Below are 24,619 nucleotides of genomic sequence, written 5' to 3'. Positions count from 1 at the left end.
ATAGTCCAAGTGGACAAGTCCTGCTCCTTTTTCTTTTGTTCTTGGGACAAAGATGATGAGATTGAACCGTTTCGAGCAATTGGCACCAAAGCACTGTTAAACTGATGGTTCTCGTCACCCACTGAGTGCCTCCAGTAACTCAATTTTTTGTTCCAGAATCCAGGTCACCAATCCTCCAAGAAAGAGTTCGAACGGAGGCCAAAAAAATATTTATATGTATATCTGTACATTTTTCAGTTGTGCAGAGAATTGAAATGCTGTGGAAATATACTGCCATACTCAATGCCTGAAGCTGAACTGTTGGAGTTCTTGAGTGCCTTGCTGAGAGGCGTCTCTTCAGATATGGAAAGTGACGTGCATTTAACTCTAGGAGTTAAGAGTGAGGGCAGGTGAATTTTTTTTCAAACTATACAGCACATTCCCTTTCGGCCAATGGAAGCCGTTCAACCCAATTCCATCCAATTAATCAACAAACCCCGTACAGGAAATCGGAGCACCTGTTAAAAACAAAACCTCGCAGGTCAAGGGGAGAATGTACAATTCTTACAGACAATGGCAGATTCAATTCCAGGTCATATTATTGGACTAACTGCACCACACAGTCCCTTGCTTTATTGATATTTAGGATAAGGCTCAATTTCCATCAAATGGCTACTGCCGCTGCCATTTTTAAAAAAATCTTCCTGATCTCAAGCCCACCAAAAAGCTTACGGTCTCCTGGACAGAAGTGGCCTCCATCCTTTCTGAGACAAAAACTAACTATAGCTGGCACCTAAAAAAAAAACTGGACAGGGATTGAAAATGTTTCCTCTGGAGAATTGTGGGTGCCTGGAATCTACTGGCAGAATAAGTCAACAACCTTTCTCAGTTCTGGCATTGCGGCCCTGATCTCGCTACCAGCTTCAACAGACAGGATGTGTTTTCTGACTGCAGATTCCAGACTCCTGGACATGGCTCTCCACTCTTGAGCTCTTCCAGACCATGGAGAAAGCATTTTCACAGCCTCCTTTAGGAACCGCAGTGACCTAATTGACTCATAAGAACCCCTCACCACTCGAAATGGAGAAACAGGATCTGATCATCTTGATCACTTTAACAAGGGCACAAGGGGTCCAAGAAAAAGTGGGGGATGGAGCACAAAATCTTGAACCCAATATTCCGCACCCTTCCTTTCCCCCCACCACATCCTTCATCTCCTGTCTCATCTGTGGCAGAGACTGCAGATTCTACATTCAGCTCATCAACCATCTCAGAGTCTATGTAACTAGACTGAAAGCAAATTATTGTTCACCTCCAGTGATCACCCAGGAAGAAGATCCATGCGAGCACCTCATAATGACCATAGTAGATCAGGAAGACAACACTACATTTTCGAGGGTGATTAGGGATCAACTAAAGATGCTGATACTTCAAACATATCCATATTAATGTAAAATGACTCCAGAAAGAGATGTCAGGAAGACCTGACAAGTTAATTTTTCTTTACCATTAACTCCATTGGTGTAGTTGTCACCAACAATCCTGACGCCATCTCCCCCTAGCTGCCTTTGAGCCAAATGAAAGTAACCACTCACCTTCAACTATGTATTATATCTCAGTACAGGCCCTTCAGCCCACTATGTTGTGCCAACCTACGGAAACCTACTTCATCACAATCTAATCCTTCTTTTTCCCATTCCAATAACTCCTTACTTTTCTTAAATCCATATGCCTATCTAAGAGTCTTTTGATCTTTCCGGCTTCCACCTTCACACTTGGCAAATTTCTGTGGAAAAAAAATTACCTCTGACATCTCCCCCAAATGACCTCTCAGTATGTGAGCACTTTGAGAGTCTCCACAACTCCCTGAGCTTTAGCATTGCTACAGATAAGGATAAAAGTAGACAAAATGAGAAAGTATTTAATTGGGGAATGGCTAACTACAATGGGATGAAGCAGAAATTAACGAGAGTAAATAGGAAACAGGTGTTCAAGGGTGAAACAATGTGGAGGAAGTTTAGGGACCACTTGTGGCTGGGTACAGGATAGGTTTGTCCCAATGGGACAGGGAAAAGATGGTAGGAAAAGGGAGCCATAGTTGATGAAACAGGTGAGGCAGCTAGTCAAGAGGAAGGTGGAAGCTTACATTGGATATAGGAAGCAGGAAACAGGAAGGACATGAGAAGTTTATGGTAGCCAGGAAGGAGCTTAAAAAAGGACTTGGAGCTTGAAGGCCAAGGCATGTATGATTAAGGAGAACTCCAAGGCGACCTACGCATATGTGAAGAACACAAGGATGGAGAGAATGAAGGTGGGGCCACTAATGGATAAAAGAGGCAACAGTTGTCCGGAGGCAGAGGAGGTTGGGGAGGTCAATACTTTGCTTCAGTATTCACAGGAGTAAAGGACCTGGATCAGGGTGAGGTCAGACTTTGTTGAGATTAAGAAAGGGGTAGTGTTGGATCTTCTTAAAAACATTAAGATTGATAAGTCCCCGGGGCTAAATGTGATAGACCCCAGGTTGCTGTTGGAAGTGAGAGAAGAGATAGCTGGGACAGTAGCTATGATCTTTGGCTGCAGGGGAGGTGACAGAGGATCGGAGAATGGCAAATGTAGACCCCTTGTTTAAAAAAGGTAAGAGGGAGAATCCTGGGAATTATAAACCGGTGAGTCTTGTGTTAGTGGTGGGTAAACTAATGGAGAGGATTCTTAAGGATAGAATCTATGAGCATTTGGAGAAGTCAAGGCTACTTAAGGATAGTCAGAATGGCTATGTGAAGGGAGGGTCGAGCCTCATGAGTCTAATTGAATTTTTTGAGCAGGCAACAAAGGAAATTGATTAAGGTAGGGTGGTAGATGTGATCTATATGGATTTTAGTAAGGTATTTGACAAGGTCCCCCATGAGAGACTGGCTTGCATGTAAAAAGGGGAGAAGAGTAGTGGAAGGAAGGTATTCGGCCTGGAGGGCAGTGACTAGTGGAGGGCCACAGGGATCTGTTCTGGAACCCCTTCTCTTTGTGAGCTTTATAATGACCGAGATAAAGAGGCAGAAGGATGGATCTGTCAGCTTGTGGATGAAACGAAGATTGAAGGAGTTATGGATGGAGTTGAAGGTTGTCGAAAGTTACAAGAGAATATAGACAGAATGCAGAGTTGGGTAGAAAAGCGGAAGTTGGAGTTCAATCCAGGTAAGTGTGAAGTGATACATTTTGGAAGGACACACCAGATGATCAGTTACTTAGGAGTGTGGATGAATAGAGGAACCTTGGAGTCCAAATCCATCCATCCTTCAAGGTCACCACACAAGTTGATAGGATAGTTAAGAAGGCCTATGGGATGTTGGGCTTCATTATTGGAGGGATTAAGTTCAGAGTCAAAAAGTCATGAGGCAACTCTACAAATCGCTGCTGAGACCACTCTTGGAGTATTGTGTTCAGTTCTGGTCACCTCATTATAGGAAGGATGTGAAAGCTCTGGAGAGGGTGCAGATGAGATTTACCAGGATGTTACCTGGATAGATATACAAGTCTTATGAGGCAAGGTTAGTAGAGCTGGGACTTCTCTGTTTGGAGCATAGAAGGATAAGAGGAGACTTACAGGGCGACAAGATTATGAGAGAAATATATAGGGTGGACACTCAGCACCTGTTGTCAGGGCAGGAGTAGAAAACAGCAGAAGACATATGTACAAAGTGAAGAGACGGAAGTTTAGGGTAGACATCAGGGGTAAGAGAGTTGTGAGTGCCTGGAGTGCCAAAGATGGTGGTGGAGGCTGAAACATTAGGGGGATTTAAGGCACTCTTAGACAGGCACATGGATAGAAAAATGGAGGGTTACAGAGATTGGAGGGTTTAGTTGTTTTTACTTGGTTCGGCTGTGAGACGGAGGAGGAGCTTGGAGAGAGTCGGGCTGTGAGTCAGAGGAGGAGGAGCTTGCTGAAAGTGACAGGGTTAATTGGTCAAGGGGCCAGTAAAAGGAGTGAAAGGGGAGGGAGCGGCCAGTGAGGAGTGGCTCAGTGAATGAGTGGAGCAGTGAAGGAGTGAGACTTCCTGGCTTTGGCTTATCAGGCTTCGGTGAAAGCAGGCAAGGAGAAAAGGTAAGCTGAGTTATTTGCCTTCGTATTCAGAGTCACGCCAATAGGGTTGGTGCTCTGTACTGGGTGTCAGATGTGGGAACAATGGGTGACCTCCACCCTCCCAAATGGCCACATCTGCACCAGGTGTACCGAGATGCAGTTACTAAGGGAGCGAATTAGGGATATGGAGTTGCAGATTGATGACCTGAGGCTTGTAAGGGAGAGTGAGGAGTTAATCGACTCAACTTTCAGGCCAATAAATACTCCAGAACCCGTGTCAGGTAAGTGGGAAACCGTCAGGGGGGGAAAGAAAAAAGCGAGAAAAACGGAGAGTACACCAGTGACTAGCCCACTCAGCAACAGTTATGTTGTGTTGGATTCTGTTGAGGGAGATGACCGGACAGAAGATGGCCACGGGCACCAGGTCAATGGCAATGAGCCTGGCAGAGTGGTGCAAAAGAAAAGGAAAAAGAGAAATGCAGTAGTTATTGGGGACTCCATTGTCAGGGGTACAGACAGGAGGTTCTGTGAGCCAGTTAAGTATACCCGCATGGTGTGCTGCCTCCCTGGTGCAAGGGTACGAGATATCACAAATCGGGTCCAAAATATTCTGAGAGGAGAGGGAGAGCAGCCTGATGTCTTGGTACATGTGGGTACAAATGACATTGACAAGAAAAGGGAGGAGGTAATGAAAAGGGATTACAGTGAGCTGGGACGAAAGCTGAAAGATAGGAATGCTAGGGTGGTGATCTCGGGATTACTACCTGTTCCAAATGCAAGTGATAAAAAGAATGTAAGGATAAGGAAAATGAACGTGTGGCTGAGCTGCTGGTGTACAAGGCAAGGATTTGGCTTCTTGGATCATTGGGATCTCTTTTGGGGAAGGCATGATTTTAACAAGAGGGACAGGTTGCACCTAAATCCAAAAGGTGTCAACATTTTGGCAAGTATGTTTGGTACAGCAGTGGGGCAAGGTTTAAACTAATTTGGCAGGGGTATGGGAACCAGAGTGATAGGGAAAAGGGTAGGGAAGATAAAGTAATGGCCAGGAAAAGTAAAATCGGAAAAGTAATGTTGGGAGGAGAAAGTAAAAAATCAGATGGTGCAGTGAGTTTTCGGGTCAATGTTAGTGTTAAGAAAATTACAAAGAAAAATAGTGGGCAGAAAAATCAAAGAAAAGGTTACAGAAGTCAATAGATATTAAAAGGACAAAGAGCATAAGGGCACTTTATCTGAAAGCCCGCAGTATTAGAAATATGGTTAGTGAACTTGAGGTGCAAATCGGTACCCATGCCTATGATTGGGTCGCCATCACGGAAACATGGCTACAAGGTGACCCTAAATGGGAATTAAACTTTCAAGGGTATCAGGTGGTGCAAAGAGATAGACAGGATGGTAAGGGAGATGGAGTTGCACTCTTAATCAAAGATGAGCTCCAGGCAGTAGTGAGGGATGATATAAGATCTAAAGAGCATAATGTTGAGTCCATTTAGGTAGAGATAAAGAATAACAAAGGGAAAAATTATTGGTGGGTGTTATCTATCGCCCACCAAATAACAATAGTTTAGTGGCACAGGAAATAAATAGAGAGATAAGTGAGGCATGTAATAATGATACGGCAGTAGTCATGGGGGACTTTAACTTCCACATAGATTGGGAAAATCAAGTTGGTCGTGGGAGTCTGGAAGAGGACTTCATAGAATGCATCCGCGACAGCTATCTTGAGCAGCATGTGAAGGAACCCACAAGAGAAAATGCTCTCCTGGATCTAGTGTTGTGCAATGGGATAGGTAGAGTAAATGATGTAATAGTCAGAGACCATCTGGGAAATAGCGATCATAGTATGATTGAATTTCTCGTTCAGATGGAAGGGGAAAGAGTTAGATCTAAAACTAATATATTATGCTTCAACAGGGGTGACTACCATAGGATGAGGGAGGAATTGGGCAGAGTGGACTGGGAGCACAGGCTAATTGATGAAACAATTGAGGAACTGTGGAAGATTTTCAAAGAAATATTTTGTAATGCTCAACAAAAATATATTCCAGTCAGGAAAAAGGGCAGCAAGGGAGGGAAAAATCAACCGTGGTTAACAAAGGAAGTAAAGGAGAGTATAAAATTAAAGGGGCAGGTGTACAAAGATGCAAAGAGCAGTGGGAAACTGGAAGATTGGGATAACTTGAAGAGATAACAAGGGGTTACAAAGTGGGTAATAGGAAATGGGAAAAAGGATTATGAAAGTAAATTGGCACAAAATATAAAAACAGAAAGCAAAAAATTTTATAAATATATAAAACAGAAGAGGGTGGCCAGAGTTTACATAGGACCCTTGGAGGATGAGAAAGGAAAACTGGTAGCAAAAAATGAGGAAATGGACGAGGCATTAAACAAATATTTTGTGTCAGTCTTCACGGTGGAAGACACGTCCAGCATGCCGAAGTGTGGAGTTAAGGATGCGAATGTTTGGGAGGGCCTTGATAAAATAGTTGTTACAAAGGAAGTAGTGATGGAGAAACTAATGGGACTAAAGCCAGACAAATCACCTGGTCCTGATGATATGCATCCAAGGGTTCTGAAGGAAATGGCAGAAGTTATAGTTTATGCATTGGTGGTCATAGACCAAAATTCCTTGGATTCTGGGCAGGTCCCAGCAGACTGGAAGACAGCAAATGTTATGCCACTTTTTAAGAAGGGATGTAGGCAGAAGACTGGAAATTATCGGCCAATTAGCTTGACGTCTGTGGTTGGAAAAATGCTTGAAGCCGTCATTAAAGATGAAATAGTGAAACTTTTGGAACGTAAGGGTTCAATCAGGCAGACGCAGCATGGTTTTAGAAAGAGAAGATCTTGTTTGACAAATTTGTTAGGATTCTTTGAGGATATAATGGGTATGGTGGATAGAGGGGAACAGATTGATGTTGTATATTTGGATTTCCAGAAAGTGTTTGATAAGGTGCCGCACAAGAGACTTCTCAGTAAGTTACAGGAAAGTGGAGTCCGGGGAAGTCTATTGGCCTGGATTGAAAATTGGTCGTCTGACAGGAGGCAGAGAGTCAGGATCAATGGGAGTTTTTCAGGTTGGCAGAGAGTGGTAAGTGGGGTGCCGCAGGGGTCAGTGTTAGGCCCACAACTGTTTATCATTTACATTGATGACTTAGAGGAGGGGACAAAATGTGGTGTAGCCAAGTTTACGGATGACACCAAATTGAGTGGAAGAGCAAATTGTAATGAGGATGTGGAGAGTCTGCGGAGGGATAGAGTTAAGCTGGATGAGTCGACAAAGGTCTGGCAGATGGAGTACAATGTTAGTAAGTGTGAGGTTATCCACTTTGGCAAGAACAATAAAAGAGCTGAATATTATTGAAAGGGTGAAAAACTACAGCATGCTGTTGTGCAGAGGGACTTGGGAGGGCTTGTGCATGAATCGCAAAACGTTAGGTTGCAGGTGTAGCTGGTTATTAAGAAGGCAAATGGAATGTTGGCCTTCATTGCTAGAAGAATTGAATTCAGGAGTAGGGAGGTAATGTTGCAACTGTATAAGGTTCTGGTGAGACCGCACCTGGAGTACTGTGTCCAGTTCTGGTCTCCATATTTGAGGAAGGATATATTGGCTTTGGAGACGGTCCAGAGGAGGTTTACTAGGTTGATCCCTGGGATGAAGGGGTTGACTTATGATGAAAGATTAAATCGTTTAGGATTGTATTCGCTCGAGTTCAGAAGAATGAGAGGAGATCTTATAGAAACATATAGGATTACGAAGGGTATGGATAGGATAGATGTAGGAAGGTTTTTTGAGTTGGCCGGTGAAACTAAAATGAGAGGACACAGTCTCAAGATTCGGGGGAGTAGATTTAGGACAGAGATGAGGAAAAATAGTTTTTCCCAGAGAGTAGTGAATGTTTGGAATTCTCTAACCAGGGAAGTGGTTGAGGCTGCCTCATTAAACATGTTTAAAATTCGGTTAGATAAATTTTTACATGATAGAGGAATTAGGGGATATGGGGAGAAGGCAGGTAGGTGGAGTTAGGTCATAAATTAGATCAGCCTTGATCGTATTGAATGGCGGAGCAGGCTCGATGGGCCATTTTTGGCCTACTCCTGTTCCTACTTCCTATGTTCCTATGTTAATAATATATAGGTCAGCACAATATTGAGGGCTGAAGGTTGGTACTGTGCTGCAGTGTTCTATGTTCTAAACTTTCCTCCAATCACCTCCAACAGATGTCCTCTGATATTTGCTATTGTCACCCAGGAAAAAGGTGCTTTCTGTCCACCCTTCCTAAACCCTTCTTAATCTTGTGTATCTCTGAAAAATCACCTTCATAAGAGATAAACCTGTCAACCTTGTTTCATGTGATATGTTCTCCAATCTAGGCAACATGCTGGTAAATCTCCTCTGCACCCTCCCTAGAGCATCTACATCCTTCCTGTAATGTGGTTACCAGAACTGCGCGCAATACTCCAAGTGTGGTCCAACCACGTTTTGTAAATCTGTAGCATTAGCTCACGGCCCTTGAACTTGATCCTCCCCCCCCTGACTAATGAAAGCCAGCATGCCATATGCCTTCTTAACCACCCTATCAATTTGTGCAGCGACCTTGAAGGTCTGATGGGCGACTAAGTTATTTTACTGAAAGGAAAGATAACCACACTGGTTAGGGCCACTTTCCTGTACAGCGATGAAATATGGACAGCAATTTAGTTTTCATTATAATCTGACAGTTTCATGGTAATTTTACCGATCGCTGTGTTTTATTACAAATTTATTAACAAATTTGTATTTAAAAATGAATGAACAATTTCCGATGGTTATGATGGGATATACATCCCCTGGATTATTAATCTCAGTCTCTGCACTATTACTGCAGTAATGTAAGTGCCAAAGCATTATAGCCTGTTAGTAATGGTACATTATATTTCATCCTAATGGTGTATTAAATACCATCAATCAAAAAGAGCGGTGGGATTAAAGAAAGATTGCAATACAGTTTAACTTGACAGTGCAAAATGTGCTCTGGTAACGCTGACTGAAGAATGGGATATGGTCTCTCTGGGCTTCGTTTCTGTAGTTGACACCCCAAGTACGATTACTGGGTGCCCAGCAGCACATCTGTTTAAATTGGATTTGTCCACTTTCCATTAAAGTGAATTGGAGGAACGAAGGCAGTTCCTGTGATTACATCATGAATACACTGCAGACACAGCTTGTCTGTGCTTATCACGGAAAAATAAATTGAGGCCACAGGTGGAGTGGAGAACAGTGAGCTGCACTGTTTATCAATCAAGTCCAAGGAAATCTCTTGAGCAGTGACAGTATGCTTTGGAAGTTCTTAATAATCAGTATATACTGCATCAAACTTATTACTTTAGGATGCTGTCTATAGAGTACAAACCGCCCTGAAAGTTACTTTCAAATTACAAGATATTGCACTCACTGTTGATATATTTTTATTTTAAAATTCTTGAGGGAAGCCAATAAATTGCCATAAATTTAGACCTCCCTAATTTGAACGGACAAAATAACGCAACGTGATAGCAAAACACAATCTGCTGGTAGAACTCAGCAGGTCGAGTGACATCAGTGGAAGAAAAAGGACGGCTGACGTTTCAAGCCGGAGGAAAGTCATTACAGAAACCACTAAGGGAGAGTTTTGGCTCAAAATGTCGACCGTTCTTTCTCACAGAGTTCCTCCAGCAAACTTCATATTCCAACATCTGCAGCCTCCTGTGTGTCTTCAACACTAAATAGATGTGACCGGCATGGTTAGTGCAGCAGTTTGCACAATGCCATTGCAGCGCCAGCATCCTGGCACTGTTTGTAAGGTGTCTGTATGAACTCCCCATGACAGCATGGATTTTCTCCAGATGTTCTTCCCACCCTCAAAACGTACAGGGTTGGGAGGTTAATCAGCTGTAAGTATGGCATAGATTTCATGAGCTAGAAGGACCTTCTAACATGATGCATTATTAAAATTAATTAAAATAAAACAGATCAGGTAGCATTATAATCAGAAAAAAGTCGCTGCACAAAGTCAGTTGTCCTAGGCAATTTCTGTGACGATATTCCATTATCCATATTTAATTCGGTCTCTCCAAAGTTTTTATGCAATGGCTCAATGTTTACCTTCACCATGAACTATGCAGATAAAGATGTTTCCCTGATACAATTACACTGGACAACATAGTTTTTTTCAAAAGTTTTGCTTCCTGAAAAAAAAATTGGGGTTTCTTGTAGACATAGGAAGTTGGAGAAACATTAAATTAACTTTTATTAAATTAAACATGTTTAATCGCATCGTGACGCTGACACATTATGTTAGTTCAACTGACCTAAAATGTTTTGCAGTTTATGTTTATTCGTACTCAGCATCTGATGCCTCTAGTGTCAGCATCCAACAATCGTCAAGCAGCATTGATTTTCAAAGGTCTCATTATTGTCACATAATACTACTACATTTTAGAATGTAGCACAGAAGAAATTCTTTAACTTTTGTCTACCGTAAGGCAGATTGAGAGTCATCACTTTATCCAGCCCCCCCTTCACAGAAACCGAGAGCACTTGGTGTTCCTAGGCGGTCTCTCCTCCAAGTACTGACCAGGTCTGAACCTGCTCAGCTTCTGAGAACAGGCATCTTCAAGTTAATGAGTGATTCCAATTGCTATGATCAGGCTATGATGGATTCCATTTGCCCTGATACCGCTTTTCCATGTGCTGCCCTTGTTCAATACTAACTGCGCCAAGATCAGTAGGGAAGAATTTAGAAAATAAATTTTCAGTGACATGCTGCACTTTATCATTTTGTATGCTTGAAATAGACTTAAAATATGACAGGAAACCACAAGACTCTAGAAGATTGTACGTGATAGGAAAATTTTAAGTTGATTTTTATATCAGGTTCTTCAGCCCATGATGTTGTACCCGTGTAAACCTACTCATGTAATCGTCGATCCCGTTTAAAAGTCGACCCTCCCCTTTTTTTTGGCGCAAAAACAGGATTTTTTCCTGTGACCTCCCTATTTTTGGCCCTGACTACCCGCCCATCCGCGAATCCTCATCTCTGCTACCCACCCATCTGAGCTCCCAACGCCCTGTCCGTAAATCCTCACCTCTGCTACCCGCCCATCCAAGCTCCCGACGCCCCAACCATGAATCCTCACCTCTGCTATGTGCTCATCCGAGCTCCCAACACCCAGACCACCAATCCTTGCCTCTGTTACCCGCCCACCCAAGCTCCCAAAGCCCTAATCGTGAATCCTCACCTCTGCTACCTGACCATCTGAGCTCCAGATGCTTTGAATTAGGCATGTACTTACCGCGGTCAAAAGTAGTAGCCATGTAAAAGTCACCCTCCCCCAAAGCTCAACTATTACTCGAGTATATTCAATAGTCAACACTCTAAACCTTCCCTACCTCACACGAATGGCCCTCAGTTTTTCTTGCAGTCTTCTAAGATAAGCCCCTATTTTAACTGGGGTCTCTGCAGACAAGTTCTAATGGTTAGTACCTGTATCCTCTAGATTTAGTTAGAGCAGAGGTTTTCAAACTGCACCCCCCCCCACCAAACTCACATTCCACCTTAATCAATCCCTATGTGCTTTGTGATTAATAAGGGATTGCTTATGGTGGTCCGTGAGTGGAAAGAAAAAGTTTGAAAACCACTGTTTTAATCATCCCTAATTGACTCGTTATGTGCAAGGTTTCATAACTCCAAAGGAAATGGGCCGACGACAATTTTTCTCAAGCAAAATATTTCAGTAACAATTGGGTCTCGAGCAGTGATTCTCAACCTTCCCTTCCCACTCACATCCCACCTTAAACAATCCCTGACTAATCACAGAGCACCGATGGCAGAGGGATTACTTTAGGTGGGATGTGAGTTTAAGGGGGAAGTATGAAAGCCACTGAGTTAGAGGTCGCAGCATGTAATGATTTTCTAGGTGTTCACTCGACATTTACTTCCAATTCCCTTCTATTATATCCTTTGGGCACCACATTTGCGCGGACCACATAGAGATAATTAAAGAGAAGAAAAACGTCCAAAGGGGCCAGGAAGGAGAAGAAAATGAAATAGATAGTGTTGGCTAAATGCCTTCCTTCTCCACTGACAGATGGAAGTCCAGATAGGTAGAATAATCAAGCAGAAACAGGAAACCTTCTTCCTCCTGGACATCCTTAAAGCTAACGGCTTCGATTGATTTTTCATGTTTTGAGTGATTTCCCCAACCCTGATCTGATTCCATCTATTTTTTACCTATTCCTGTGGAAAAAAATGTCCCCTCCTCTCGAATTTCCCAACCCCTCTCCCCTCCCCACCAGAATTCGTCCTTCTACCTGTCTCTGCTTCTCTTACCGCCTGGGTCCCTCCTGCAACTTTCCCACTTTATATACCGTAAAGTCACTCTTTTCCCTCTAGTCTTGATAACCATAACACTGAGGAACAAAATTGTGCCATCAAGTCTGCTCCACCAATCAAATCCACGGCTGATGCATTTTCACTCTCAACCCTATTCTCCTGCCTTCTCCCCATAACCTTTGACACCTTCACTAATCAAGAACCAAGCCAGCTCTGCTTTAAATCTACTCAATGACTCGGCCTCCACTGCCATCTGTGGCAACGCAGATTCACCACCCTCTGGCTGAAGAAACTTCTCATCTCCTTTCAAAAGGGGCGTTCTTTCATTCCGAGGCTGTACCCTTTGGTCTTTGATTCTCCTATAACCATATAACCACTTACAGCACAGAACAGGCCAGTCCGGCCCTCCTACCACGGGAAACATCTTCTCCGCGTCCTCCCTATCTAGCCCTTTCAATATTTGGAATTGAGATCCCCCTCAGGGGCAGCACAGTTGGCGTAGCGGTTAGCACAATGCTGTGACAGCGCCAGTGACCAGGACCGGGGTTCGACTCCCACGCTGTCTGTAAAGAGTTTCTACGCTCTTCCCGTGTCTGCTTGGGTTTCCTCCGATTGTTCCAGGTTTCCTTGCACCATTCAAAAATGTACCGGGGGTTGTAGGTTAATTGAGTACTTGATCAGCATGGGCTTGTGGATCAAAAAGGCCTGTTACCATGCTGTATGTCTAAATTTAAATTTGAATTTAAATCCTTCTAAACAAGTGGTTCTCAACCTTTTTCTTTTCACCACTTTAAATATTCCCTATGCTAGGGGTGGCCAAACTTGCTTCATGTAAGAGCCACAAACAATAAAGCTCAGATGCTTGAGAGCCGCAGGACGAGAACAAAATTCACACATACATTTTTATTGTTACATACACATTTTGTTACAAAAATTTTATATAAATTTTAAGAAATTTTTATTAAATGCAATAATATTTATTCATGCATGCAGATTTTAAACTGTTATTCTGTATTAGTTTCAGTAATCTCACAAAGACACAAATATGTTTTTTAAAAAAAAGTAAACCAAAAAATTAGAGACATTTTAATCAGATTTCCACCTTACAAAATTAGTTGGGCGGGCGAAAGACAGGCAGCGCGAGCTGCATATTAAAGGTCAAAGAGCCGCATGTGGCTCGCGAGCCGTGGTTTGGCCACCCCAGCCCTATGCCATAGGTGCTCTGTGATTAGCAAGGGATTACTTAAGGTGGGATGTGAGTGGAAAGAAAAGTTTGAAAACCACTGTTTTAATCGTATCTAATTGACTCATTATGTGGACGATTTCGTAACTCCAAAGGAAATTGTCCAAGGACAATTTCTCTCAAGCAAAATATTTCAGTAGCAATTAGGACTAGAGCAGAGGTTCTCAACCTTCGCTTCGCACTCACATCCCACCTTAAGTAATCCCTTACTAATCACAGAGTACCGATGGCACAGGGATTGCTTAAAGTGGGATGTGAGTGGAAAGAAAAGTTTAAAAACCACGGTTCTAAACTCTAGTGAGTACAGGCCGAGAGACATCAAACGCTCCCCATACATTAGCCCTCTCCTCCCCATATCAATTTTATAAGCCATCTCTGGACCTTTCCCAATGCCAGCACATCTTTCCTTAGATATAAGGCCCAAAACTGCTTTTATGATCTGACACACACCTTTTCATGCCTCAACTTTAGATCAATGCTTTTATGTGATAGTCCTCTCAAAATGAGACGATTCTTTCTTCCAAGACATGGAAAATGAGGATACAAATTGAAGTCTAAAGTTCATCAAGTAAACTCGTCTCTCCTGTCCCCTTTTTCTAAGGCATTTTTAACTTGTTTATCACCGACTCCTGTGGAACACGACTAGTCTCCGGCAGCCAGCCAGCCAGAAAAAGCCCCCTTTATTTCCTCTCTGCCCGCTGCCAGTCTTCTTTCCATTTGCTTTCCTTACAACTGACTCACCCTGTATGTTGACCTGTAGTGAATCCTACACTAGGATTCCTAAGTCCACTTTCTGAATTCTCTCCCCATTTAGAAATTAGCTTACACTTTTATTTCTTCTCCCGAAAGGCATGACCATGCATTTCCCTCCACTGTCACCATCCTCATTCTCAACCTGTTTAAGTCCCTCTGCAGAATCCCTGCCTCCTCACCACTATCTGCCTATCTTCATGTCATCCACAAACTTGGCCACAAAGCCATCAATTCTATCATCCAAATCAGTCATTCCCAGAGGTGCCCCCCTGGGGTCCATGGAAAGATCCAAGGGGGCGATGATGGAAAAAGGGGGAGGTCTGATCCTTCAGTCTCATTATTATTCAGTCTGCTGCAAAGTCTAATGAAGAAGCCAGTGCAGTAATTTTCTGGCGTCACGGTCTCCGGAAGTTGCCGCCAGACTCAGGTGGCAGTAGTGAGCAAAATAAATGGCAACAAGGAGGTCTCGCAAAAGCTGACCTCGGTGGCTGCCATGTTGCATTTGGCTTCGAACTTTTAATAAGTTGAGAGCGAACAGGAGGAGGAGAAAGGATGGATGGAGAGAGGGAGGTACCGAGCGCAGGGGGCTCGGGGGGAGGGAAAGGCCTCGGGAGAAAGGAGTCGGACACAGGAACAAGTCCTGCCGGCGGCACCGGCTGAGGAATGAGAGGCTGGAGGTGAGAGGCGGTGAGTGGGCAAGGGAGGAGAAAGAGGTGTGTGTTCATTGTATGTATCGGGGAGCACTAGGGATGTGGCCTGGGAGCCAACCCAACAAAGTTTGGGAACCACTGATCTAAATCATTTATATGCTCAATGAAAAGTAGCGGGCCCATCACCGACTCCTGTGGAACACGACTAGTCTCCGGCAGCCTGCCAGAAAAAGCCCCCTTTATTCCCTCTCTGCCCGTTGCCAGTCTTCTATCCATGCAAGTACCTTCCCCCTAATACCATGCACTCCTGTTTTATTTAGTGGCCTTGTGTGTAGCACCTTGTCAAATAACAGACCAACATCCAGTGGTTTAGCTGTTTGGGTGCAGGGGGAGTGACTGCAAAAGTAGCACCTTGCCCCCCCCCCCCCACTACTCCCCCTCCCCCCAGTCTGACACCACAGGAAAATCAGTGTGGCCCCACCATCCAACCACTTATTCACCATCTGGCATGTGTTATGGAGCCTTTTTTATGTGCTTGCTCCCCCTAACTTTAGAACCTGGCTAACCCCAGCCAACATCACCACCGTCCCAGATAAACAAGTTAAAAATGCCTTAGAAACAGGGGACAGGAGAGATGAGTTTACTTGATGAACTTTAGACTTCAATTTGTATCCTTATCTTCCATGTCTTGGAAGAAAGAATCGTCTAGCGATGTCATATTCATGACTGTCTTCAAGAATGAAGATAAATCAAACCACGATTAGCGCAACTCTGTGACGGCGCCATTGACCGGCGCTGTCTGTAAGGAGTTTGTATGTTCTTTCCATGTCTGTGTGGATTTCCTCCAGGGGCACCGGTTTCCTCCCACTGTTCAAAAATGTACCGGGGTTGTAGTTTAGTTGAGTGCAATTGGGCAGCGCGGGCTCATGGACTGAAAAGCCCTGTTATCGGGCTGTATGTCTAAATTTAAAAATGTAATAGTAACTGCAGGGGAGTGTCCCTGCTTGTCCTAGGAACATTATCAGTGGGATCGTTCCCAAAAGGCACTCTTCTGAGACTAAAGCATGGCTCCCTGATTTACTTCATCAATTCTGTCCATCTACATTGGAAGTTATCTTCACCATGTGCTAACTCCAAGAGACATGTTGCAGATGTAATCAAAGATCTTAAATTATATCTTTGACTTCCCAAGAGCCTTTCAGTGCGTCGATCAAAAGGGACCATGGAACTTCCTTTCCAAATTGTGCTGTCAGCCGGATTATGTATCTGTTTTACATCATACAGCCGTGGTATTAAACAATGGGTCCACAGTCATTTCAGTATCGGCACAGAGTCAATCAAACAAGACTCCTTCATTGCCGAAAGGTTTCCTCAAGCTTTCATGTCATAATGTTGCATCACTTACTTTCAACAAGATTCACATAGAACTTAACAGCGCAGTACGCTGCTGGACTAATCTTCGGACACAGAGCTTGCATTTCATCAGGTGAGCTCCAGTCATCACTGAGTCAATCAGTGGAGCACTAACGCTACTGTGGTTCTTATCAAGGGAGAAAGTTCGAAGCTTCAGAGCCTGGTTAGATGGACACAGAACTGGCAAAGGACAAGGGCAGGAGTATCATGCTGGAATCATGAGAACCTGAAGGGACTAAGCGGCTCTGGGCCACATATAGAGCACTATGTACAATTGTCACCAAATATGAGATAATACAAGACCATAAGACATAGGAGCCGAAATTGGCTATTCAGCCCATCAAGTCTGCCCTGCTGCGTAATCTTGAGCTGATCCATTTTCCAACTCAGCCCCACTGCCCGGCCTTCTCCTCATAACCTTTGAAGCCCTGGCTAATCAAGAACCTATCTATCTCTGTCTTAATGACTGGTCTCCACAACTGCCTGTGGCAATAAATTCCACAGATATGCCACTCTCTGGCTGAAGAAATTCCTCCGTATCTGTTTTAAGCAGTTGCCCTTCAATCCTCATATTGTGCCCTCTTATCTGAGACTCTCCCACCATGGGAAACAACCTTTCTCCATCTAATCTGATCATACATTTCAACATTTGAAATGTTTCAAAGAGGTTGACCCCTCATTAAATGGCAATGAATACAGGTATTGATGACCCGTAATCACCTCATTTAACCTCCTCTGAACCGTCTCCAACTTCAGCACATCCTTTCTTGAATGAGGAGCCCAAAACTGCTCATAATTCTCCACGTGAGGTCTCACCAGGGCCTTATAAAGCCTCAACCTCACATCTCTGCTCTTATATTCTATTCTTCTTGAAATGAAGGCCAGCATTGCATTTACCTTCAGGCTATCCTGCATGAGTACTCACAGGTATTTTCTGAAGTCTGGGCAACATCTTAGTAAATCTTCTCTGCACTCTTTCTATCTTATTGATCTCTTTTCAGTAGTTAGGTGACCAAAACTGCACACGATGATGCAAATTTGGCCTCACCAATGTCTTATACAACTTTACCATTAACATCCCAACTCCTGTTCCCAATATTTGCACATCTCCTTTAAGCTTCCTCTCCTTCACCTTAAATGGCAAATGGAAAATAGTTAAGAATGAAGGAGAAGGAAGGTCAAGGGCAAATGTGGTAAAATAAGGTAAAGGGCATAAAGGGAATCTTATAACACATGGCAGTACAGATCTAAAAGAAAAGGGAGGCATGACAGATACAGGCAGATAGGTTTGAGTAAATCCCTTGAGAGTACAAGCAGTGGTGGATTAAATACTAGACTGAGTAGGCTGAAGCCTTGGGCCTGGAGGGTAAGGGGACCCTGAGCTGCCCAAGATATTTCAGTACTTTTGCATTAATTTTGAAATAATCAGATGGGTTCAACGGTGGCTGGAAGGTAGATGCCAGAGAGTCATGGTGGATAACTGTCTGTCAGGATGGAGGCTGGTGATGAGCGGTGTATCTCAGGGATCGGTGTTGGGTCCTTTGTTGTTTGTCATTTACATTAATGATTTGGATGATGGGGTGGTAAATTGGGTAAGTAAATATGCAGATGATACAAAAATAGGGGGAGTTGTGGACAGTGAAGATGGTTTTCAGGGACTGCAAAAGGATGTGACCTGCTTAGAAGAGTGGGCTGAAAGATGGCAGATGGAGTTTAATATCGATAAGTGTGAAACGCTTCATTTTGGGAAGAATAATCAAAACAGGACAAATGCAGTGAAGGGGAGGGGATTGAGGAACGCAGAGGAACAGAGAGATCTTGAAATAATGGTTCATCTTTCTTTGAAAGTGGCATCTCATGTGGATAGGGTGGTGAAGAAGTCTTTTGGTTCGCTGGCCTTTATAAATCAAAGCATAGAATATAGGACCTGGGAGGTGATGTTGAGACTGTTCAAGGCATTGGTGAGGCCAAATTTGGAATATTGTGTGCAGTTCTGGTCCCCAAATTATAGGAAGGATATCAATAAGGTAGAAAGGGTGCAGAGAAGATTTACTAGAATGTTTCCTGGATTGCAGTATCTAGAATACAAAGAAAGATTGAGTAGACTGGGTCTTTATTCATTGTAGCGTAGAAGGTTGAGGGGGGATTTGATGGAGGTATTTAAAATTATGAGGGGGATCGATAGAGTAGATGTGAATAGGCCCTTCTGCTTGAGGGTAGGTGAGATTGGAACGAGAGGTCATAAATTAAGGGTTAGGGGGCAAAGGTTTAGAAGTAACATGAGGGGAAACTTCACTCAGAGAGTGGTGGCTGAGTGGAATGACCTTCCGGAAGAGGTGGTTGCAGTAGGGCCACTTTTGTCATTTAAGAGAAGGTTGGATAAGTGCATGGATGTGAAGGGGTTGGAAGGTTATGGGCAGGGAGCAGGTAGGTGGGACTAGAGGAGATCACTTAAATCGGTGTGGACCAGAGGGGCCGAGATGGCCTGTTTCCGTACTGTAATTGTTATATGATTATTATTTTCACATCAGCAATATTACAAACATTATTCTGTTATTTAAATTAGGCTCCAAACATATAAACATTTAGAAAGAAACAAGAAATGCTTCTAGGGACTTTGTACTGCAGCCGGCTTCCCCGCGAGATTGCGTTTACCATGTGCATGACTGCAGATGCTGTGATTGTAGTGCAACACACCATGTCCTGGAAAGGGTCACACAGCATCTACATGAAGTAAAGGGCAACCTGGTCTCCATTTATCATTTGAACGTAATGACTGTGGGCCAGAGTCGGCACTGTGCCATTGCTGGGGCGACGCGCGCAGTGGTTTCTGGGAGCTGGAGGCAGCGGCATGAAGATTTGCGGACTGTGCGAGGAGGGGGCTCCAAAATACTGGTCTCCAACTCTCACCTGTGTTAGTAAGTGAACAATGGGAGGGGTGCGTAGCCGGTGGTGTCCGACTGGTGGCCGGTACCACTCAATGAGAGGCCGGTAGCGAGTGGCACCTGGGTGTCCAGGCCCTCACTAGGGGGGGCCAGGATCGTGGGGGCAGCCTGGGCCACGGAAGGGGAGCAAGGGGCAGTGGGGATAGCCAGGCATGTGGCGGGGAAAAGTCAGGGGGAGCCTTACTAAAGCCAAACCTAGGGTCCAGGTAGTAGTTAATTGCCACTGAGTACAAGGAATGATGGAGCATCAGGAAGAGAGGAGTAAAGAGTGCTCAAAGAGGTTTTGAGATGGCTTTAGTGGACAGTGCAAGGAAGAATCCAAAAATATATTATATCAAGAACAGAAAGGCCATGAGAGAAAGAATAATTCCTAGAATGATCAGGAGTGTATGTCCATATTTTGTACCAGAGATGGGGAAAATCTTATATGAATATTTTGAACAAATGTTAACTGTGAAGCAGGAAAAGCAGGAGTGGCAGGTAACTAAAGATTGTCTAGGGCATGTCTTCATCAGTAAAAAGGAGGTGTTTGCAGTCTTAAATCAAGTCAGGATGGATAAATCTCCCGGTTCACACCAGATGTATCCTAACACATTGTGGGAAGCCAAGAAGGAAATTGTTGGGGCCTTGACAAGGTTAACTCATCAGGAATGTGAGCAGAAGTTCCGAAGGACTGGAAGATAGCAAATGTGGTGCATTATTTAAAAAGGGCCGCAGGGAGGGAATATCCAGGTTACTCCACCACCGTTAGTCCAGCTTCAGTGAACGATAGAATCTATCAACATTTGGACGGTCCAGGTACAGTTTGAGGAAAATCGGCATAGGATTGTGTGTGGGAAATTGTGCCTCGTGAACTTGAATCCATTTTTTGAGGAGGTGACGAGGAGGGTGGATGAGGACACTATCAGGAAGCTTTCAGATGGATCTTTGGGAGCCCTTCTGCCCCTCGGCACTCTCTTGAATCCAGCTCCGATTCCTGGTTCCCATGAGCCAGTGTTCAACAGCCCCACAGCTCCTGCGGGTCCCCCGACCGCGTCACCTGGGGCTTGTGTGGGTCCCTCAGCCACAGAGCCCCTCACTGGTTTGCTGTCGTGGCCACCTTCCCTGTAGACTAGAATCATCTCTGCCTCTTTTCAGTGGTGGTGGGGGTGGGGGGGGGGGGGAATGGTGCTCTTCCCATTTCTGGTGCCCTGCACTGGTCTGCTGCTCCCCAGACTCTGCAACCCCTCATGGCCACTGCAAAGTTCAGTTGCCACCATCTTGGACACAGATCCCCCTGGTTGCAGAACACCATCAGCTCGTTTAAAACCTCAATGGAACCACCGTCATTAGGACTGCAATGCTGGATTGCAATGAGATTTAGATCAGATGGGGAACAGGACAAAGGAATGACAGATGCAGTTCAACTCAGAGAACTGTAAAGCGCTCCATTTGAGTTAATCAAACCACGTAGAACTTCCTCTGTTAATGACTGAGTATTAAGAAGCAGATGGACCCAGGGGTGCAGGTACATAGCTCTTTAAAGATGGCAGCACAGATAGACGGACTAGTGAAGGGCGTGTTTGGGATATGTGCCAGCCCACAGTTACTTCAACCCACTTCTATCTAAAAGAAGGTACAGGAGCATCAAAATCAGGTTGGAGAATTGGTCCCTCTTACAGGCTGTGAGACTGATGAACAGTATCCTCCAACCGTGGCAATCATCTCAAATAATTATATCTATTTATTTTATATGACCTTTATGTCTCGTGTGATTTTTGTGTGTGCATCATTTTCTGGAAGTTCGTTGGGTCGTATATGTACAATCAGATGATAATAAACTTGAACTTGAGAAAAGGTCTATGGAGTTGTTGCCAAGATTCACGAGAGACTGGAAAAACTAATCATCTTTTCCTTCAAGTGATGGAGGTTGACAGGGGATGGTATTTGAGTGGGGAAGAAGGTTGAGAACCACTGCATTAGGAAATGACTTGCATGCTGAGGGTGGGGGAGAGGGGGTGGGATGTAGAAGGGACACGATGGGGACAATTCTTCACTCAGAGGCTGGTGAGCACATGGAACGCAATGCCAAACTGGTCAAGGCAGGTACATTAGCTTACTTTAAGAAATAATTGGATCACTATATGGGTGTGAGGGGATTGGACTTGATAAAACCCACTCTGAGTCCACTCTGCGACTAACACAGGAGGGCATGCTGTTTGGCACGGACAAGTTGGGCCTGTTTCCGTGCCGTAAGGCTCTACGACACCAAAAGGTCTGGCGGATCTACTGAAACATCACTTTCTTGCCCTCTGCATTTTGAATATTTATTTACCTGTTCCTGTTATATGTATTATAACATTTTTTGTCTTTGTAATAATTTAGTTTATACTCCTGCAGTTGGTGTATCTAATATACCTGTCTGGCTGCAGCAGGTAAGAATTTTGTCGCATTGTACTTGATGTATATATGCTGACCGGCTGCATCACAGTCTGGTACCTGAGTGTAAAGTCTTCCAAAAGATAAAGGATACAACCCAGGACATCACAGGGAAAACCCTCCCCACCATCGAACGCTGCCGTCGGAGAGCAGCAGCGATCATCAAAGATCCCCACCACCCAGCACATGCTCTGTTCTCGCTGCTGCCATCAGGGAAGAGGTACAGGTGCCACAAGACTCACACCACCAGGTTCAGGACAGCTGCTACCCCTCCACCATCAGACTCAATAGACAATTGGTGCTGGAGGAGGTCATTTCGATCATGGCTGATCTTCCACTATCAGTACTCCGGCCCTGCCTTCTCCCCATAACCCTTAATTCATCTAACACCCTCTTGAACTTATCAAGAGATCCCACCTCTACCACTCTCTGTGGCAAAGCATTCTACAGTCCAACAACCCTCTGGGTAAAAAAAAAAAATTCTCATTTCTGTCCTAAAGGGTCTTCCCTGTGTTCTTAAACTATGGACTTTAATTCTAGACTCCCCCAATATCGGGACCATGTAATCAGTTTCTATCATGTCCAATCCCTTAATAATATTATATACCTCAATAATCTTATGGACTTCAATCATATCCTCAACAACAAACTCAATCAGAGACTCATTTAAGGACTCGTACTTTTTCACATCATGGATTTATTTTCTCTCTGTATTGCATAGTCACTTTGTTTACATTTTATTTGTTTACATGTGTACATTTAAGTACTTTTTTTGTACTACCAGTATGTGGCAGTTCTGCCTCGCCCACAGAAAAAAATACCTCGGGGTTTATGTGATCTCATGTATGTACAATGAATCTGAAAATAAACTCCCCCTTTTTTAAAACCATTTCAAGACAACGTACTTGTTGTGTTTTTCAGCCAGCTGATGAGCGGTTGCTGTGGAAGGAGCCAAGACCAAGCCGGGCAGCGTCCGAGGCCCTGGGCCTGGCCGCCATGTTGAGCACCAACACCCAGTTGCTCTGTAGCCTCCTCCTGCTCTCCGCGCTCTTCTCCCAGCTGATGATGTGAAAGGCCCAGCAAACCGCACTGAACCCGCAGCCGAAGGACCGTCTCCACCCCCATTGACCGCTTCACAATCACCCCTCACCCCTCCAGGAACCAGCATAACATTTGACAGGAAGGACACGAGAGGTTTTTGCAGTCTCAGCAAGGACAAAGTAACAGCGGACAACGCATCGCAACCGGGGAAGCCATTGAGCCACACAACGTTGCTTTCGGGGAAGGTATTTAGCGATGCACATTTCCCCACGGAAGCCACTTTGTGACTACATTGCTAGGATATGGGGCCTCCTCTAGTCAGAGGTGGCCTCTCGTCTCCAGAGGTGGCGGCGCTTTGGTTTCAGTTAAACAGGTTACAAAGACAATTCAGAAAATCATTATTAAAATACAGTTCATTCAGCTTCAGTGCCCATGTTGTGATGTGCGAGGTCGGATTTCACTGACACATTATAAATAGTTGTAAAGTATAGAGAATTTAACACCTTATTACCCTTGTCTGGTATTAAGGGATTATTGCATTAAATGGAAGCTCAGTGCATTTTTTTTAACCAGTTGCCATTTAATTCCACTATTAAGGGTGAGCAGCTAGTTCTCGCAGCCATGGGGGATATTGAAGAGAAATCAGCTCATTGCCCTTTATTCCCATCGCCGTCTTTCAAATGTCAAAGTTCGGGTTTGTGGTCACATGTACCAAGATGCAGTGATCAAGGTTGTTTTAAGTCTAGTTCAAGTTTATTATCATCTGATTGCACAGGTACAACCCGATGAAACAGCGTTCTCCAGTCCTTGGTGCAAACATGCAGACCCACAACCCGACACCACACACACACACACACACACACACACACACACACACACACACACACACACACACACACACACACACACACACACACACACACACACACACACACAGATGATATGTGTGCAGGACAAGTATTCAGGAGACAATTAAATCAATAAATAAATATTGCTTTGTGACCATGAGAGCCTGTCAGTGCCCATCATCAAGATTGGCACAGACTTCTGGGGATTCCCTGCAAATCTTCAGCCTCACATCCTGAGGAAGGAAGGCTTTCCCCCACCTCCCCCTCCCCCACCCCACCCCCTTTCGATTCATGTCTCCCAAAGAAAAGATAAACACAGAGACATTTCTTGGAACACTCAGCAGGCAATGGAACGAATTCGGTATGAGTCTCTTTAGGAATGTTAACCTTTAAATTTATTCAGGCCCTTTTGGCCCACAATCCCATGCTATCCAGTTACACCCAACTGACCTACAACCCCCAGAGCGTCTGGAAGGGTTGGGAAGAAACCGGTGCAGATACGGGGAGAGTGTGCAAACTCCTTCCAGGTACCGCCAGATTTAAATCCTGGTTCCAGATGTTGGTGCTGTAACAGCATTGCGCTAACCGTGCCACCAACTATTTCTCTTTCCACAGATGTTCCTTTTCCTGCTGAATATCTCTGACATTCTCGGTGTTTATTTCAAGGTTCTAGCACCAGCAGTTTTTTTTAAATAATTCTCAAAGTAATATTGTGCTTTCATTTTAGACATTTTAAACTGCTTACCTTAAAAATAGCACTTACTTGTTTGAAGGAATGTTTAGATTTGTGATCCAGTTCAGTTGAACACTAAACCAAATAGCTTCAGGGATTCCAAGTAGATAAGATAAAATTGTTCAGACCCTTGGCTTTTCACGAGGGCAGCGCAGGTGCAGCAGGCG

At 44.2% G+C, this 24,619-nt stretch overlaps 1 protein-coding gene across 1 annotated transcript in view; it reads left to right on the top strand.

The window, feature by feature from the left end:
* The window catches only part of gfra4a (GDNF family receptor alpha 4a), a 233,090-nt gene extending 208,682 nt beyond the window's left edge, over positions 1 to 24,408 (top strand). The window contains exon 8 of the mRNA XM_069923528.1: positions 22,752 to 24,408. Within this exon, the coding sequence (XP_069779629.1) occupies positions 22,752 to 22,901 (150 nt within the window). The 3' untranslated portion in view covers positions 22,902 to 24,408. The remainder of the gene's footprint in view (positions 1 to 22,751) is intronic.
* The last annotated feature ends 211 nt before the right edge of the window (positions 24,409 to 24,619 follow it).

This window comes from Narcine bancroftii, chromosome 3 (assembly GCF_036971445.1).
Source record: "Narcine bancroftii isolate sNarBan1 chromosome 3, sNarBan1.hap1, whole genome shotgun sequence".
NCBI lineage: Eukaryota > Metazoa > Chordata > Chondrichthyes > Torpediniformes > Narcinidae > Narcine > Narcine bancroftii.
Note: the sequence above shows the minus strand (reverse complement) of the source record. Positions and strands in the feature narration are given on the sequence as shown.